This window comes from Notechis scutatus, chromosome 5, assembly GCF_049901735.1.
Source record: "Notechis scutatus isolate UNSWTSFEM ecotype Mainland chromosome 5, rNotScu1.2, whole genome shotgun sequence".
Classification (NCBI taxonomy): domain Eukaryota; kingdom Metazoa; phylum Chordata; class Lepidosauria; order Squamata; family Elapidae; genus Notechis; species Notechis scutatus.
Window position 1 is genome coordinate 96,895,019 of NC_142013.1, and position 20,562 is coordinate 96,915,580.

Sequence of the window (20,562 nt, forward strand, 5' to 3'; positions counted from 1 at the left end):
ATGCAAATATACTTAGGGTCAACATTACCGCTAATCATCTATGCTGAATTTTGTTCCTTATAGACTATTTTCATCTCTTCTGTTGCTACATTACTAACGTGAGCATTGACTATCTGAGTTTCAGTGGGATGGAACAAATTAGTGTTTCTCTCCCTCCCCCCTGGGGCACGCACACAAACACACATGCACACACACACACACACATACACACACACATGGGTTGCAGCTTAACTTTTCCATTCTACCTCTAAACTGCCAAAATGGAAATATATCCAATTAATATCCTAAATATATTATAATTATAGTTTGTGTATTCACTACAGAGGTGAGGATAACATGTGGCAGATTAGCAAATGTTGTTATCAAAGAAATTCCATTAGGTAGCGTGTCTGAGAAAGCACAGAGCCTTGATGCCTCAAAGGGAAGTCAAAATCCACATTCAAATCTAATCTCACTAAACTCCTATTCAAATTTTGGTCACTGTGGGGTGTTGAAAGAGTCACTGTCAAGTAAAATGGTCAGAAGATGATAAAGAGGAACTTTCCAAATACCACTCTGATGGAGGAGGAATGAATGGAAAAGCAATAAAAATAGAAATCTTAACATCATGCAAATGGTTTATTTTATGCATAATACAAAACAAAACAACAAAAACACCACCACCACCCTCTCTCTCTCTCACACACACACACACACATGTCTAACAACAGTCTGGAAAAAATTATTTGTTGTTATTTCTGGACACAACCAGAGAGTTGATGTTCATCAGAACAATGTTGGCATTTGGCAAGTTGTACTGATTCCGTTACAATTTTAGCAACTGTGAATGAAAAGACTCTTTGATTTATGGAGATAATTGAGATCTAGGGAGGGATCTCACTTAGAAAAGGTCTCATTTGTAGAAGACAAAGAAATAGTTTTCATGACTGAACATCTTTCTCTCTCTCTCCCTCCCTCCCCCTCTCTCTTCCAGTCCTTTGCATAAGTTTTTAAAAAACACAAGAGCTTCAAGGATTAGAGAGCTAATAGTGAAGATTATCTCTACTTTCTTTTTATGCCAGCTGGCTAGTACTGTTTAATTCATGCTCCCATGGAAAATATCAGGACACAGGAGGCTCAGTATCAATGGAGAAACATAAAGAATTGCAATTTGCTCCCATGTGCATTGGACAATATACAATTAAAATTAAATTTGATAAACTACTATTTAAATTTGCACTTAGATCCTAAGCATTTTGTTTGGAAGTAAACTGTAATGAATTCAGTATGGTTTACTCCCAGATATATGTGCAAAGGCACACTGTTAATAAAATCCACACTGCAGATAAAATTTCTTTTTCTTGATCAAACCCTGTAAAGCTAGAAAAAAAACCCAAGATCTTTACTAACAGGGGAGCGAATCAGTTTTCAGAAAAAAAGAATGCAACAAAGTTAGTGAAGCCTTGCTTTTCTATATTTTATGAGACTATCTGAGATGAATGTGTGTTCTCAATAATGAAAGAGAGCATGGAGGAGGAGGAGGAGGAGGAGGAGGAGGAGGAGGGCAAAAGTCTTCATAACTGTGACCCTACTGCAGAAGGATTTGGTTGCCACAGCTTACAGTCAACTCCGTAAAAAAGCACTCATGGCATTTTAACAATCTAAAACAGCTAAAGAACATTTTAGCTGGAAAAAAAAATATTGATTGCCAGAGAAGCTTTCACAGCTGGAGAAGAAGAGAAGCAAGTTATCTATAAGCAAGCAAGTTTGAAATGATGGTTATGTGGATGCCATGTCAAGAGTTTAGATTCTGACCTTTCTAGTATACATAATGTACCCTATAATATGTTTGAACAGTTTGGCCCTAATCTTATCTGTTGCTTTACCTTCATGGCTTCTTCCATTACAGAACTCTTAATGCTGTCATGCTAGCAGTTTTGCATTTGGGTTCCCCTTATCAAATTGTGCAGGAGACAATTAAAGAGGGGTTCCCAAAACTTGGAAATGAAAAATAGGATCAGACAAGAATCCTTTCATATACGACTGCAAATCACTCAAGCACCAGGCAGCCAGGCTGCCAAGTAGCATTTGTTGCCTTGAAATAGTTTTCCTATTCTGAAATACCACGCCAGTGATAGGGGGAAATGTTAAAAGTCACACATGCAAGTGTCTGTTTATAACAAAACAAAATGAGCTGAACATCAGGACACTCTCTTTTCCTGGAATAAATCTCCAAATAACATATTCACATTGATATATATATATATCTATATATCGATATTTATATCTATATATCTATATCCGTATCCATGTCTGTCTGTCTATCTATCTATCATCTATCTATCTATCTATCATCTATCTATATCCAAAATTCCCTCCCTCCCTCCCTCCCTTCCTTCCTACTACCTTAGACAAGTCAGACTCTGCATTTACCTCCCATAGTATTTATTGCCTTTTCTCCAACCTAGTTATAGACCAGATTTGTAGCCGATACAATGTGGGAGCACTAAGTATGCACTCATGACAATCCACTGTGATATCATGGAAAAATCAGTGACAGTGATATTCATTAATCTGGATATTCGTGGGACTGACCCAAGAGGTTCTGCATCCCCACATAGTGCTTATTATTGACAGATTTTTTTTCCTTACTGACATATTATGCAGTTTGGGATAGGTGGTATAAATGGGTAGAACACAGAAATAAGAATTAATGTATAGGAATAAATGTAAATATATGTATAATTGATGACAAAATACTGTTAACAATGTGAATAGAAATGTGCAAAGTTTATAAATAAATAAATAAACAAACAAATAAACAAATAAATAAAAACATTCAATTTCAATTTCTCAAGAGCCTTAGAAAGTATAAGTGTAGCAGAAATAGCAAAGTCACAAAACTATGCTTCATTAGATCACATATAGTTAACATGTGGTTTCTATTCATTCTAAAGCCTTAAAGGGGGTCTCTTTACTTTGATCTAAAACAGGGGTGTCTGTAGGAACTATGATTCTTTGTTCTTTGTGTACGTGCTAGGACAAGGTAGCCTTCTGGTGGTTGACTGCAACACGAAGCAAGGAGCAAGGACAAATTGTTGCCATTTCTTACCCAGAACTGTAGCAAACTTTAACTTTGCAGCTTTGTGTGCTTATGTGAATGATCAGTGCATTTTGTGTGATGTAATGCGTTTGTGATAGGACGCTAACAAAAACTGCTACGTTAACAAAGATTGCTTCTAATAAAAGAGGGTTTCAGGGTTTGCTCTGAGCTCTCATCCCGAGACAACCCTGTGTTGTGTCTTCTTTTCATGAGAGACCACCACAACTGGTGACCCCGACGTGATCCACTCAAAAGTGATACGTCTTTGGCCCACCCATTCTCATCGTCTGGAATAGACTTGGTGCACCCCATCCGCTTGAATCTCTGGCGACAACGGATCCCTCGTGAGTATGGGTGGTAGATTCTCTAAGGAGCAGGTATCTCACATTCAGGAAATCAGAGAATTGACCAAATGAAAAAAAATTACCTTTAAAAGGGGGCTCCCTTGTGCCCCCTCACAAAAACCTCTGTTGAGGAACTCCTAGAATACATTTGGCAACACTGCCCTTCTTATCCGGCTAAAGGCAGTATCAAAACTACAGTATGGAAGGAGATTGGAAAATACCTTCACGCAAGTCCTAGGGCCCCCTCGTCTATATTATTTGCTTGGAGGGTGGTTTATGAGGCTCTCTCTCTCTAGAGCAACCCCTACTTGGCCCCTTTCTGGACCCCCTCCCTATGTGAATCCTGCTGTACAACTCTTGCCCCCGCTGTGGCTCCTGTGTCTCTTAAACCGACTGCCCCCGGAGGCAAATGAGGTCGGTAAACCTCCCCCTTCTCCTGACCCCCTCACCCAATCCCTCTTCTTCTTCTCTTGCTCTCCCTTCTGTGCCTTCCTCTCCTGCCTTACCCCTCCTATGGGCGCGGTTCATGCCGCCATCGCTGTGGGAGTTAGAACTGGCGAGTTAGATCACTCCGACTGCCCATCGGCGTTCCCGTTAGTTTATACGCAGAACGCGCAGGGACAAAACGTCCCACACTGGGAACCCATCCCTGTTAAATTAATCAAGGATATCAAACAAGCTGTACAAATGTATGGTATTCAGGCTCCATTTATGATGGGATTATTTAGAATGATGGCTAACGCCCATATAATGATCCCAGCTGATTGGCATAGCTTTTTTCATATGACTCTAACAGGGACTCAATTTGTTGTATGGCGATCGGAGTTTCTCCATCATTGTTGCCTATTGGCAGCTCAAAATCCGAATCTTACCGCAAATGAACTGGCAGGAGAGGGTGCCTTTGCTGCTCCCACAGCTCAATATAATAGCCCTATTAATGCTCTTAACCTTTCTGCACAAGCCGCTCTGCTTGCTCTCTCTCGCTTGGATGACCCTCATACCTCCGCACAATCTTTTGCAAAAATTCTACAAAATTCCAATGAACCCTATGCCGATTTTATTGAACGCCTCCAAACAGCCCTACAAAGGCAAATTACAAATGAGGCGGCTTGGCAGGAAATTCTTCTTAAATTGGCATATGAGAACGCTAATGCAGACTGTAAAACCTTGCTTACTTCCTTGATTAATTCTCCAGATGCCACTCTAGCCCAATTCCTACAAGCCTGCAGGGTGGTGGGAACACACCAATACACTTCCGAAATGATGGCTGCAGCTATCACCAGAGGTAACAATTGTTACAATTGTGGGAAGCTCGGCCATTTTAAAACACAATGTTGAGCCCCCGGAGGGGGGGGCAGCAAAGCCCTCCGCCAGTAGAGATGTTCGACCAAAAACAGTCTGCCCGAAATGTAAGAAAGGCTATCATTGGGCTAATCAATGTCGATCAAAAACTGAACCCTCGGGAAATGAGTAGAGGGCCGGCAGCTAGCCCCTCTCCCAAGTCTGCCCATATACCATCCACTGTGTATGAATTATCAGTGGCAGAAGATGTGCTCATATCCTTTCCCCATCTACCACTCTCTGTCGGTGCACAGCTTCCTCCTTCTGCCTCCTTCTCCTCCGATAAAACTGCTCTTATACAATCTCACCCTCATGCCCTCCTCAAAGGAATCTCTGTGGTTCCTGATCTGCTTTATCCTTCCTCAAAACTCTCAGCCATTAACCTTTCTGTGCTATCCACTCTTCCAATGAAGTTACAAAAGGGTGACGTTGTAGCAAAAATGATCATGGTACCGCAACTTCCCTCTGATGTGCTTGCCCTCACTAGATCTATCACGAAACTAAGCCCACACTCTTGGCTTTAATCAAGGGTCGCCGCTTCACCAGTCTTCTGGATTCTGGTGCGGACGTCTCGGTGATACGCTCTGACGAGTGGCCTACAGACTGGGAAACAGAGACCTCCCCATCAGTAAGAGGTGTAGGAGGGATTCAAATGGCTCGCATCAGTAAATTTTGGCTCCCTGTGACTTCTGAAAATCTCACAGGGACTGCACAAATTAAGCCCGTCATCCTCCCCTTCACACGAATTTGTGGGGGAGGGACTTGCTCTCTCAATTTGGCGCTAAATTGCAGCTAGAATGACTCACCCTCTTCCCCTTCGCTTGACCTTAACCACAGATGTTCCTGTTTGGGTTGATCAATGGCCATTGCCAGCAAATAAATTGCTTGCATTGCAGCAATTAACAGCCGCATCCACTGCTACTATTCTATCCGCTTTCTCTCTTTCTCCCCTAACCCTTTGGGACAGTCATAACTATTTTCATCAAAATAAAAGGGCTCTTATGAAGGAATTCCAAATCACCGCCCAAGAGGCCGCTGCAATTATTCAACAATGCCCTACTTGCAGCAAGCAAGCCCCTGCCCTGCCAATGGGAGTAAATCCCAGAGGCTTAAAAGCCTGCCAAATTTGGCAAATGGATGTAACCCAGTATGCGCCTTTTGCACCATGGAAATATATCCATGTTTCAGTGGACACATACTCAGGGTTCATCATGGCCTCCCGCAAAGAGGAGAGACCACAAAACATGTCATTAACCACTGCATCCGGTCATTAGCGTGCCTGGGAAAGCCCTCGGAATTAAAAACTGATAATGGCCCCGCCTATACTAGTACCAACTTTGCTACCTTTTGTAAACAATGGGGCATTTTGCACAAATTTGGCATTTCATACAATTCTCAAGGGCAGGCCATAGTAGAAAGAGACAATCTGACCCTAAAGAATGCTCTTGACAAAGTTCAAAACTCACCCCAGGGCTACCCACGCTGCAAAACAAGCTCAACTTGTGCTTATTTACACTGAATTTCCTGAATGAGTCTGGCACACCTGCTTCTTCTGCCGCCTCTCAACACTTTTGCTCTCCATCCAAGGATGCTCCTAGACCTCCAGTCTACTTTCGACAGTTGCTAGATCCCACATGGCATGGGCCTGCTGAACTTATAACCTGGGGACGAGGGTACGCTGCTGTTTCCTACAACAATGCCACCACCTGGGTCCCCGGACGACAAGTGAGGCCTTTTCTACCCAAACCAGCCTTGCCTACATCAGCATCATGAAGCTGCCCACTGCATTCCTCATTTGCCTCCTGGGCTTCCACATCGCTCCTGCCGATCACGACAGCCACCCCATCCTCCTGCGACGCCTGCATCAAAACTACTCGCAGCGGAACGAAAACCCAATCCACCCTGATCTATTATACTTTGAAGCCTGAGTGCAACTCCACGACGGTCTCCCTTGTCTGCATAACAACACTCAATATGCACGATGTTACACTGCCGAAGGCATTCAGTGCTATGAGCCTAAGGCAGTGGGATCCATTACAGCATCCCTATATGTCTATGCATACAAAGGTGGCTCCAGTTCTGATCTTGCAGGAATGTTCTCTACCAGTCAAACAAAAATGGGTACATAACCCATAATGTCACTCAGGAGGGTACCAACACCTCAGTATGCTTTGATGCTTGCCTTGCCATCAACAAAGGTCAAGGTCCTAACGACGCTGCAGGAGTTACCTGCGGCTCACACAGCTGGCAGAGATCTTATCTACAGGAAAAGAAATATCTCTTTCAAAAGGTGTCCGGGACTAACGTGGGGGCCACCACTGTTTACAACTACTGGTACACCCCACCTATTGACTCTGCTCAAATAAGAGACATGTTTGGATCCTGGTTCCCAAAATTGCCTGGTTTGCAAGCTATTGTAGCGCTCATTGGTATGATTGCTGTGGGATGTGTTGTATTGCCTTGTGTATTACCCATCTTTGTACGCACTATTTCTAACAGTTTATCCCTCTTGGCTGAGAAAAAGCCACTGCGCAGGTAATGGCTTTCTGGAATCAACAAATAACTAACACATATGAACCACTGCCATCCGAAGATGAGATAGGAGAGCCAACCTGTGGCCGACCCAGACGAGGACAAGATGTTTGTGATGGTTGAAGAAGTCACGAACGCCGTGGATAACATCAGCATGCACAGCACTCTTGCCTACACGCCTGACAAAGACTGTTATTGGGACTAAAACACTCCCTGTCTCTTAAAAAGGAAAAACAGGGGAGATGTGGGAACTATGATTCTTTGTTCTTTGTGTATGTGCTAGGACAACGGAGCCTTCTGGTGGTTGGCTGGAACACGAAGCAAGGAGCAAGGACAAATTGTTGCCATTTCTTAACCAGAACTGTAGCAAACTTAAACTTTGCAGCTTTGTATGCTTATGCGAATGATCAGTGCATTTTGTGTGATGTAATGTGTTTGTGATAGGACGCTAACAAAAATTGCTATGTTAACAAAGATTGCTTCTAATAAAAGAGGGTTTCAGAGTTTGCTCTGGGCTCTCATCCCGAGACAACCCTGCGTTGTGTCTTCTTTTAATGAGAGACCACAGGTGTCAAACTCTCAGCTCGTGGGCTGGATGCATCATGTGCTGCCCCCCCCCCGATTTAGTGAAGGAGAAAAAAGTCCCAATACATCACATGACACCACCACGACGACGCGAGTTTGACACCCCTGATCTAAAACATTCTTCAACATTGTTTCTCCCTCATACAATGGGGTTTGTTTATGATAGGGATTAAGAAAAGGCAGATTTGCCAAGGGAGAAAGAGTAAAGCAAGCAGGAGACATGGACACAGTTGCTAAACCATATTATACAGTCTTCTTCCTAGCCATTCTCCGCTCTGTGGCTTGATCATGCATGTAGATCATCCTGATTGACTGCCTACTAATATAGTCTTTCTGCAACAGGAATTACAGGTACTGAAATGCCTCATGTCTAATAAGTGGGGTTGTTGAAAGGGGCTTCTAAATAAATGATGCACATCTGTAGTAGCCAGTTGTTGTTGTTTTTTATGAAGCAAGCTGGCTGATGTATTGTAGTTGGTTTGATTCTACCTTAACACTTTGACAGCAAGTGTTGAAGTGAGCTATATTACCCTTTCAGCTGTGTGCATGGACAAGCCACATAGGTGCCATTGAATCCTCTCCCTTACCAGAGCCAGTCTCTCACTCCTCTTTAAAGACAACTCAGTGACAAAGTATGCTTTTGCAAATGAGACAGGCAAAGGAAGGGAGATCGAAAAGTGTTTGCTTAGAAGCAAAGAAGGTCAAACTAGATCCAGGCCAAAGGAGCCCAGAGCAGTAGGAAAGAAAAAGGGAAATGAAGAGGGAAGGGAGATCGCAGCTCATGTGAAAATAACACAACTAGGATGAAACTGATAAAACATACAGAGTTAAACTCAGATATTACTTTTTTTTAACTTTGGGTGATGCAGTAGCCTAGCAGTGGAGCTTTCACATCACAATCAGCAAGCTGTGAGTACGATCCTAGTTAGTGGCAGATGTTTCCCTCTCTCGGCTCACTGCTGGAACTCTGCATTGGTAAGAGGAAGGGCATCCAGCCAGTAAACACTCAGCTCCATTCAGTTGCCCCAACTCCATCCCAATGTAAGGAATTACAAGGAAGCATTGTTTAGATATATATGTAATTTATATAACTTATATTTTCAGTGTTTAATTTTATTACAGCTATAAGGCCAGATACAAGTGAAATATGGACTAAAATGTTTTGTTTTATTCTACTCTATATATGTGTGCGTAGGTATGAATGTGTGTGTGTGTGTGTGTGTGTGTGTGTGTGGTATTCAGCTTTGTTCGGGTATTTTCCCACGCCATTATAGTTGTGCTTTTAAAGTTGCAGCAACGTTTTGGCAGAATCTCATCTGCCATCATCGGGCTTCTGTATTGTGTTCAAAAACTTAAGAAAACAAACAAACAAACAAACAAACAAACAAACAAACAAACAAACATACATACATATATATACAGATTCTGCCAAAGCGTTGCTGCAACTTTAAAAGCACAACTATAATGACGTGGGAAAATATCCGAACAAAGCTGAAGGCTATATATATATATATATATATATATATATATATATATATATATATATATATATATATATATATATATATATATATATATATATATATATATATATATATATATATATTTCTTAAGTTTTGCGGGTATTTATATGTATGGTATTCAGCTTTGTTCGAGGTGTTTTCCCAAGTCATTATAGTTGTGCTTTTAAAGTTGCAGCAACGTTTAACAGAATCTCATCTGCCATCATCAGGCATCTGTATAAAGCAATAAGTATAATGAAGTCTAAAAAATAATTGAGAACATAGTTACTAAATTAAATCCAAGTAAAATACTGTTATAAGGAGATTTGATTCTAAGTAATGGTGCAGCTTAGCGTATATGTGGTAGCACAGAAGTGTGTGACTTGAGAGCTTAGTTTTCAGCCTTTGTCCTTGTCTGAGAGCAGTAGCATTAAGCTCCCTCCCTGAAATTTTCTTCAAGTTAGGATGTATAATGGTCTGTCTAGAGTCCTAATATAAGGAATAGTACAACAGGATAGACCTACAGTTTCTATTGAAACATCAACACATGGACATAGCAGAAGATGTATAGAAGTACCCTTGAAAGGTCCAAGGACTGCTGAGGGCACAGTATCCAACTTGGCTAACATGAAGGGCTTTTGAAATTTTAAAATTAGAATGGATGATAAATATGTGGGTGGAAGGAACTCTTAGGAGAAAACCATAATTAATGGGGTGTGATACTTATTCTCAATCTCTCTCCCCCTCCCTTCTCTCCCTCTCTCCCTCCTTCCCTCTTTCTTTCTTTCTTTCTTTCTTTCTTTCTTTCTTTCTTTCTTTCTTTCTTTCTTTCTTTCTTTCTTTCTTTCTTTCTTTCTTTCTTTCTTCTTCCTTCCTTCCTTCCTTCCTTCCTTTCTTTTTTCTTTCCTTTTTTCTTTCCCTCTTTCTTTCTCTCTCTCCTTCCTTCCTTCCTTCCCGCTCTCCCTCCCTCATTTAGCTTGTAGCTTATAAATGTAATATAAGTTATCCCTACCCTTCCTCTCTCTCTCTCTCTCCCTCTGTCTCTCTTACACACACACACACACACACACACACACACTAACTCAATCCAGTCCAAGGTGGCCTAGGCCAACCCAATTACTTCTCAGGAGCCTTCATGACTTGTGCCTCTGCAACCTTGGCTTGGAGGGAATGCTGGAGTTAACTCCTCAGAGCAATGAGTCACCCAGAGTTTCAGGATGCCTATTTCTCACAGCTCTGGTTTCTGATTCAGATAAAATCAGATTTTATATTTTGAAACTTACTTTATACAAACTTTAATAGAACTGTCTTTTGAAAAGTTTTTTTTTTTTTTACTTTAAATACAACTTCCAACATCAGTAACATTTATAGCAGCAGAACTTGTGCCTTTCTTTTCTCTATTTTTACTCACTGAACTTAGCACTAATATTTCCCAAGCTGCAGTCCATTCTTAGGTTTCAAAAATAGAAATTTTGCAAATCAATCAGCGTTAGTAAACTGTTTTCAAGAGATACGAACAAATTTGTACATTTTACCAACACAAAACACTTAATAGATTTTTGCATATTTTAGCAAGTCTGCTAGATGTGCCTCCCAATCTGAATTTCATACATGAAGTGTTACATCTGCTGCTGTTTTCACAAATGCAGACCTCGTTTCATTAAAGCATGTTTCCAATGGATTAACCTTCAGCATTCTAAACATGTCAATTAATCATTGCTGCTATTTCCTCATAATAGAAAATAGTAACCCTTATGACTGTTAGCTTCATATAAGCAAGACTGTACAAACAACGAGTATTTTGTGCTTATGCTGCAGAACCATGCAGCCATGTTAGAAGACCCAGAGTGTTGGAAATCTAATGGCTACATTTCAAAGCATCTGATCTTTGCAAAAAGCTCAGGCCCCAGTTTGTGAATAAACATTGGTATGACTGGGCAACACTTTGGATTTTGTTTCCAGAAGTTTATCAAAATCAGCTAGAAGCACAATCTAGATCAAGCAGGCTGGGACTGCAGAGGAAAATTCTGCATAATCCTAGGAGAAGATAGAGTTGTTATGAAGCATCGCACAAGCTTGCTAAATGTCTGCCCTTGCACAATCCCACGCACATTTCTTGATAAAACAGTACAGTTTTTAATCTGATGTCATTTGCTCTTTCACATATAAGCCCCAGTTGCAAAATCATTCATATTGTTGAATGAACGAAGTATTTTTATTTGTGGCAGGAGAAGTAGATGATGGATGGATATATGGATGGAGATGATGGATAGATGGATGGATGGATGGATGGATGGATGGATGGATAGAAGATAGATAGATAGATAGATAGATAGATAGATAGATAGATAGATAGATAGATAGATAGATAGATAGATAGATAGATAGATAGATATAGTATAAATGATAGATGATAGATAGATAGATAGATAGATAGATAGATAGATAGATAGATAGATAGATAGATAGATAGATAGATAGACAGAGAAAGAGACAGACAAGTGAATTTTGCCCCTTGAACTCTAGAAACAGTTTTGCACAATATAGTTTTGACATGTCAGATGGATGGATGGTTCCTGTCTCCATTTCTTATCTGTCAGACTCAGTTAGATCTACTCCTAACTGATATTTTAATGAAAGCAACAAACAGCTCACTTGCTCTATCCACCAAACTAAAAATGTATTGGACTTACCCACAAGCAGTTAAAACCAACTCCTAGATATGCCTCCCTGGCAATTGCTTTGAAATCACAAATTGGCAATATAACATGCCAGTGTATGGCAAGTTAGAAATATCAGGGGAAATTAATAGAATATTTTCTGCCAGAGACTCTGATCTGACCTAAATGGCTATTACTACAGTTCTTTAGTGCTGTTGAGGCATTGGATGTAGAATTAAAACTGATTATAACAGCACTTAGCATACTGCTATATTCTCCATTGTGACTGTGTGATTCCTAACTGCACAACAGCAGCAGCAACCATTGTTGAATGGAATTTAGCCTTGACTGTCATACTCTAAGGTTTTTTTTCCACCCAAAAGACATTGTAACACATTGGAACATATATCTTGGGAAATGTTCATAGGACTGTATTTCTCTTCTTGTTTATTTGATTGCTTCCCATCTTTTCTTCAGGAATTGAAGCTGGTGGATATAAGAATTCTCTTCTCATTTTTTCCCTACAACAACTCTCTGTGGGATGGAGATTTGACTGAGATATCCATTAATAGTAAGTTTCATGCCTGAAGGTAGATGCAATCTGTACCTTAACCTCCACACCATATTGGTTCTCAATTGACCACTATCATTCTTGATGGTTCACTTTTCCAGAAGTAAGAGATGGCCAGCCATATAAATTAGAAACAAATAAATAATAGGAATTATAGATGTGCTCATAGAACAAGACTATAATTTCCAGCTTCCTTCACTATCAGATAAGTTTGCTGAAGGTACTGCTAAATGTTGTTGGCAGCTCTGAAGGGCAACACCTGTTGTGTTCCTGGATGGATGTAAAACACAATTATCATTTTAACAACCCCATAATCCCTTGCAGGGTGGAATCTGGGCAACTGAGAGGAGCTAGCAGAGTGTTTTAATGGCCGGATGCCCTTCCTGTCACCAATGTGGAGTTTCTTTCAGCAGATATATTCCCTGTGTGTACACAGAGAGAAATATCTGCCTCTACCTGGGATAAAACTCACAGCCTCCTGATCATTAGGCGAGAGCTCCACTTCTAGGCCACCACACCACTCTATGGAAGTAAAAGACAATAATTTCCCTTTATTTGTAAAAAATAAAAAAATAAACAGGAAGGGTTGCACTGTCGTATCAATATTGTAATAAACACATCTAGAAATAGATGAGACTACAACAGGCAATTACAGTTCATATGGACTGGGGGTGGGCAAGCTGTGGTGTCTTTTTATGTAGTTTCCCTTTTTATATTATATTTATTTTACCATAGACTTTGCTTCACTTGTGTATTATGATTAACTTTTTAATGGAATAGTCCATGGTAAGAGATTGTATATAATTCATGATTTGATGTTAATTTCAACTGGATTATAAATATTTGTATGAGTTTCATGCACATATGGAGCACAGTGGTTAAAGTGCTGCATTCAGCCTAGAGTTCAATTCTGACCAGCTCAAGGTTGAGTCAGACTTCCATCCTTCCGAGGTCAGTAAAATGAGGACCTAGATTGTTAGGGGGAATATGCTGACATTGTAAACTGCTCAGAGATTGCTGTAAAGCACTATGGAGTGGCATATAAGTCTATTGCTGTATTAGGGGAAAGGGTAAAAGGAGTGTCTGCAGATTATATTTCACTAGTTGTTGCTGACTATAGAGGGTGGTGCTCATCTACATTTCAAGACCATTGAATTAGTGCTGTTCAAAGACATTTCGGCAGTTATGTGGCCAGCATGACATCATGGAACTGTTACCTTCTCACTGAAGTGATACCTATTTATCTACTCTCATTTGCATGCTTTCAAACTGCTAAGCTGGCCAGAGTTGGAGTGAGGATGGGAGCTCATCCTATTGCATGGTACTTGAGTCTCAAATCTGAGCTGCTGGCTTTCCAACCAACAAGCCCAACATCTTAATTGCTGAGCCATCATACTGCCTTATATTAAGGGAAGCTTTCATTTAAAAGAAAGACATAACTCTGGTGGATAAAAAGAAATCTTCAAAGCCGTTGTATGGTCAAGAAAATATTATTACTGGCATATAATACATATTTCACTGGTACATCCATTTTTTGACAATAGTTATAGTTTAGCTTTGATATAGTAGGAAATATAGCAACATTGATTGACTGACATATACATACAATAACTGTCCTTTTTATATTGTAATAAAGCATTTTTTTCCATGGAGAACTGCCCAGAATTTGTTATAAGATGGGTGGCTATATAAATAGTGTATCAAATATAGGAAGCAGATTTGCTAGATAACTAAATTGCAGGTTGTTTGTTAACAGGGGTTTAACGACTTTTGAGTTGACATGAAGCCAGCTTAGTTCAAATGTAAATACAACATGCTGATTTTATGCCTGATTTCACAATCACTATAAATCAGGGGTGGGATTCAAATATTTTAACAACTGGTTCTGTGGGCGTGGCTTAGTTGGTGGGCGTGGCTTGGTGGTCATGTGATTGGGTGGACGTGGCTTGGTAGTCATGTTATTGGCTGGGTGTGGCCAACTCAATATCACTCACATCGAGGCATGCATCTCCTCACCTGGTCTCTCATGACTGTGGGGATGCTGCAACAGTCGTAAGTGTGAAAAATGGTCATAAGTCACTGTTTTCAGTGCCATTCTAACTTTGAATGGTCATTTCACACAAGCAAAGAACCAGCAAAGGAGGGGAAAAAACCTCCAGAGATGTTGCAGAGACAGGAAGTCTAGTCCTGCTAAGAATGTAATAAGGGATATTGGAGAGGCAGTTTCTGTAAGCAACACCAGAATGTTTCCTTCCTGCCTTCCTTACAGGATTAGGCCAGTAATTTCTTCTAACAACCAGTTCTCTGAACTGCTTAGAATGTTAACAACCAGTTCTAGTGAATAGGTGCGAACTGGTAGAATCCCACCCCTGCTATAAATTCATTACAAGCTGTAGAGAAAGTTAAGTCAGAGGAAATGTTCTTAGCAGGAGTTGAAAAGCTTTGCTTCAGACTATATTAATTTTTATTTTATGGGGCAAAATTTCAGACTTGACTTTCATACGTGATTACCTATTCATAATCCATGTTTAAACAAAGCAATGAATATGTTCTTGTTTACATGCACTGTACTTTGCCCATGAGTACATTTGGGGGAGAGATGTGCAATATGAGCAACATCAAAGAGCAATTCAAGTTCAAATTTATTACAACCTCAAGGCAAAATACAAACAAAATATTGAATAAAGGAAACATTGCATCCATATATATATAATTATGTACGTATGTATCTATGTGTGTGTATATCTCTATCTCTGTCTACATCTATCTATCTATCATCTATCTATCTATCTATCTATCTATCTATCCATCCATCCATCCTCTATCTATCTATCTATCTATCTATCTATCCATCCATCCATCCATCCATCCATCCATCACAACATGGACATAACTGAAGATTCAAAGGATTACCCTTAAAAGGTTCAAGAAGGTCTGGTGAGGGCAAAGTATCCAACCTGGCTAAAGTGAAGACTTTATGAAATTTTATGAACTTTATGAAATTTTAAAATTGAAATTGATGATAGAAAGAGCAATTCTAATCCTTGCCTGAATATTTATGCTCAAGCGGTTAAGAATTGCATGTGAGCCTTAGATGTCTAAAAAGCCTTATTAAATACATATTATGACATCCTGATTCAAACTGTATTAGGAAAGTTGATCTTGTAGAGTGGAAACCCAAAGATCTATCTTATCTCCATCTCCCACTTCTGTATTCTGTCTTAGTAGCTCTTGCTGACATCATGTACTTGCAGAAGAATACCTTTGCCTGCAGTTCTACCTCCAAAGTCAATGCAAGAACGAGATAGGCTTATTTAGGCTGTTCACCTAGCTGGCAAGTTAAAGGGGGAAATGATTAAAATGGAAATATATTCTATAGTGCCACCTTCTTATTCTGTGATAATGAACTACAGGACTGAAGAAGTGAGCCTTCCTCTTTGACAGACCAATCTTAGAAAATACAAATATAATTAAGGGTAATTTTTAAAAAAGAAAAGAAAGAGTGCAATACTTCCTTCAGTTTCTTTTTGAAAGGATCTTTGTACATACCTAATATTTCCTTGACTGAAAAGGAATTTCCTTCCCTTCCTTTTTTGTAGGTTTAGTTGATGTCTTAGAAAAATGCACAAATGGAAAAAAATAACTTTTATCAAGAATCATGTTCCATTTCAGATAAAGGTATTGTGATTTAAAAAAAAAAAAAGCCCTGAATTTTGAACTTTTTCCTTTCAGCTATTTTTTGCTAAAGACAGAATTGTAAGAAAGGTGGAAATATAATTGTCCTCTGTGGCAGGGCATGATGCACAGGGGACTTCATATATGCCTTGGTTTTCCAGGTCAATTTTATCTTTGGGGTTTCTTAGGATGGCTGCTATTTTTCTGTCTGTTTTGAAGGCAGTCTTGGTGTAGTGTGTAGTATCGTACTGATGCAGATCTTGATGCCTGTGTAGTATCGTACTGATTTTGTCTGTAGTCCCACTTATGTAGGGCAGGACAGCTGTTCCATAGGTCTGTTCATCTTCTAGGTCTCCATTATGTCTCAGTGTGTTTTTGTGGATCAAGCTGGTGATTTTGCTTTTGTGGAAGCCGTTGGCTGTCAGTACTTTAATCAGGGTGCATAGTTCAGTCTTAATGTGTGTCTTGTCTGCCAGACGTTGCTACAATTTTAAAAGCACAACTATAATGACGTGGGAAAATACCCGAACAAAGCTGAATACCATACATATAAGTACCCGCGAAAACTTAAGAAAACACACACATATATATGTATGTATATATATACATACACATACATACACATACAGTGAGAGACAGAGAGAGACAGAGAGAATTTCCTTCAATCATTCTCTATTCTTCATGATACTTCTGTAGCTTTCTTGGAAACAAAGTAAAGATAGTTTGCCATTATTTCTTCTATACGTATTAAAAAAAACAAAACCAATCCAGTTTAGAACTGAACAGTCCCAGATAAATAATACACATATTCTCTTCCGAACAGCTTTTTCATCAAATATAAATATGAGAAGATATGATCAAAAGACTAAAACTGGCTTCTTGGGAGTTATTAATTCAGTTTCTGCTGGGAGTTGAAGGTCAGGTACTTTCCCATCCTAATTAGGAATACTTGCTAAGTAGCTCCTGGTTGACAAAGGTGCACTCAGTTATATTTCTTTTTTCTCTAAAAACTTCACAGTGTGTTCTCCCCACCTGTTCTGCACCCAGGAACTAGTGCTGCTAAAATGACAGTGTTTGTCATTACTTCTGAGAAGAGCAGGCTAGTCATGGGTATAGAGATTGAATACTTTATATCTGTTCCCTCTACTGTTTTTTAACTGACAACTATTTGCTGCTTGAAGCTGCTGTTTTGCTCTACATAGTTATAAGAAGAACTGTCATTTGTCTTTCACATTTGATAAAGAGTCTCAGAAAATCCACAAATGCTATAAACATGTGTTTTATTTACTTGTATTTTTTTTCCTGCAGCTGCAACCTGCTAATTTGTTAAAAGTAGACAGAATTGTCAATATTTGCAATTAGCCTGGATGTTCATTCACAGGTTGTCTTTTTCCAATAAACAGTCTTTTTTCTGGCACTTTCGTTTTCTTTTAAATTCATCCATAAGTTTCTTCTTCCCTCCCCACTTAAAGGGAAATAACGCTGATTCCTATGACCTTGGATAAATGATGTGTGTCCCCTGAGTAGGTAGCAGATCTGGAAAGATGCTGCATGGCCTGTTTCTTTGTTGATTAAACTTTGTTGTATTACACCTTGTTGTATTTCCTGGTATGAAAAAAATGACTAGTGCCACAAGAAAATAAGGGGCCAAGTTTGATTTGAAAGTTGGAGTGATTATATTTGTTTTTAAATGATATGACATAGAAAAAAAGAGATATGTAAGAGGGTTTATTAATTTGTTTATACCATTTCAGGAATTTTTTTCCTGCAAAATTTATATGAAGTAATGTTGATGACTTTGCTTCCTGGCCATATTCTTAATAATTCCATTTTATAAATTATTACAGAGTTGAACAACTTTTGGAAATCTCTAACGGAAGCTTTCAAAGGTCCTTTGCAAGCTCAGTTTCAGAGTCACTCATTCTCAGAATGAGGTTAGCAATAGCACTTAGGCTTACGTACCACTTCACAGTGCATTACAGCCCTCTCTAAATGGTTTAGAGAGTCAGCATATTGCCCCCAACAATCTGGGTCCTCATTTTACCAACCTAGGAAGGATGGAAGAGTGAGTCAACCTTAAGCTTGGTGAGATTTGAACTGCCAAATTGCAGGCAGTCAGCAGTCAGCAGAAGTAGCCTGCAGTACTGCATTCTAACCACTGTGTCACCGCGGTTCCTAGGTTATGTGCAACTGGCAACTCATCAGTCTGAATCTCCAAGGTTTTGTTTGGAATACTAAGAGTGAAGTATGGCTTATCAACAAATGGAATTTAGGAGGCACTAACAGACCATCATTATATCAATGACACTATCCATTGTTCGCTGGTCTGATTTTAACTTAGGTCTGTGCACTCAGAATTGTGAATCCTGGCAATGGAAAATTATTGTCCATGTCATTTTATTTCTCTCTCCTTCCAATCCCTTTATGTTCCTGTGGGAACAACCCCCCACCCTAGAAGAATGAAATGTTTTGAGGAATATTAAAAAGGCAGGATATTATATTTCCCCAAAGAGAGAAATGGAGAAACATGTTCTTAAAGCAGACAGAAACCAGCCCCAGTCTCCCTGTCCCCCAAGCAGAAACTGAGGAGGCCAGCTTTTAGAAATGCAGATTTGGTAATCCAATCAAGGCAGGATATTTTTAAAATTATTGGCAGAATGGTGGGATTAGAAAGCAGCCCCTCATCCAAGATCCAACACATGACAAAAGACATTAGCCACAATAGGAATTGCCCAACACCCTTTCAGAACACAAGCCCCTTGTACCACCCCCAGAACAGCTCAAACTTCAAAGTCACAGAAACCTAGAAACTCAGATAAACAATAAGCCAAAGGTTGACCAGATTAGCTCAGACAAGCACTTAGGTTTTGCATTTCCTCTTTTGCCTATAGAGCCAACTATACCCTACATAATACCTACATGGCCCCATAGAAATCTGACAACAGCCAATAGAATATTAAAGGACATGTTCTTGCACAGGAACAGGAAGCTCAAATACAACACCTAAAGAAGGTATAAAAACTCACCCACTCTCAACTCCATTTTGTCAGCTGCCCAGAATCACATATGGTTTCTTTCCTTCTAACAATCCTACGTTGCTTTGTGAGTTTTTGATTGTCAGGCCTAAGAAAAAAAGACAGTTTCATTCAAGATTGTGAAATGCTCTAAAAAAACTTTCCCCCCCCTTCCAGTCAAACAATAAGGTAAACAACGAAATGAAATTTTATTCAATACAAGCAAAGAACCTGCATTTTTCTTCTTAATTCTTTTGGCCAGGTTAGAAGGCAACATCTTTTCATTTCAGTATCAAGACTCTGGAACTTCCCCAGCCAGCAAAATTCAATATATTTTCTTTTGTCAAAAGTTTGGGCTTGATTTCAGCCTTTCATACCTTTGCAATGAGTTATTTTTGTTAGCTCCAGCTTTGTTCACTATTTTCTTGTGCTGTAGCTTGCTATTATGGGTTTTGCTGTAATGTTGAAATGCTGTTAGGCACTTTGATGGCCTCTTAGGACTAAAAGATTGAGTAGTAATTTCTAGATGTTTACATGAATAACAAAACATCTGGTTTCTGTTAAGGACTAAAACAAAGTAAAAAGAAAACATAATATAACAAAACAAAACAACAACCAGAAAAAACCAGTAGGCCATTACATACCTGCACAATAACTTAAATTGAATGATTGGTACATATTTTGTATGTATAAAGATCACAAATGCAACAGAAACCACAAAAAATACTGCCACCCAGCCGATTTCTTTCATTTATTGCTATATTATCATTTTTTACCTTACCCTGAATAACAAGTAAAGTATAGAGCATCCAAGTCCTTTCATCTCTGTTTTGCTGTGATTCTGCAATTCTATAAAATATTTTATTTATAGAATAAAATATGTATTTATCAAATTTATATGGCCAAATGTCATTAGTTTGTCTACTAATAAGCTGGCTGACAAATCTTTCATATGCAAGCATTCTCTCTTACTGTTATTTAGCAATGTTTGACTATCTATCTAATTAGCTATAAATAAATGAACTAGTTTGGAGTTTATGGCAAGCTTAGATGCTACTAAAGGGAGAGTTAAATGAGACAAAATTAGAACTGTTGTTGACCTAGTCCATAACTACTTAAATCCTCTCCTTGAGTCAAATATGTAGTGCTTTCAAGGAGGAACATAATTTGACACAAAATAATATCTATTTAACTAAAATTGAGAAGTGTTGTATACTAGGCTTCCCCAAAAAGCACTAAGCCCACCCTGAGTCCCA

The 20,562-nt window shown here is 39.3% G+C and overlaps 1 protein-coding gene and 1 long non-coding RNA gene across 2 annotated transcripts in view; one reads left to right on the forward strand and one right to left on the reverse strand.

The window, feature by feature from the left end:
- The window catches only part of LOC148130588 (uncharacterized), a 59,813-nt gene that overhangs the window by 26,563 nt on the left and 12,688 nt on the right, over positions 1-20,562 (reverse strand). The window contains exon 2 of the long non-coding RNA XR_015750006.1: positions 19,319-19,415. This is a non-coding gene — a long non-coding RNA (uncharacterized LOC148130588). The remainder of the gene's footprint in view (positions 1-19,318; positions 19,416-20,562) is intronic.
- Positions 3,877-4,900, forward strand: LOC148130589 (endogenous retrovirus group K member 8 Gag polyprotein-like). Its single transcript, XM_087967504.1, is given in 2 exon segments — positions 3,877-4,773; positions 4,775-4,900. Coding segments are annotated over 2 exon segments (960 nt in total). The 5' UTR covers positions 3,877-3,939.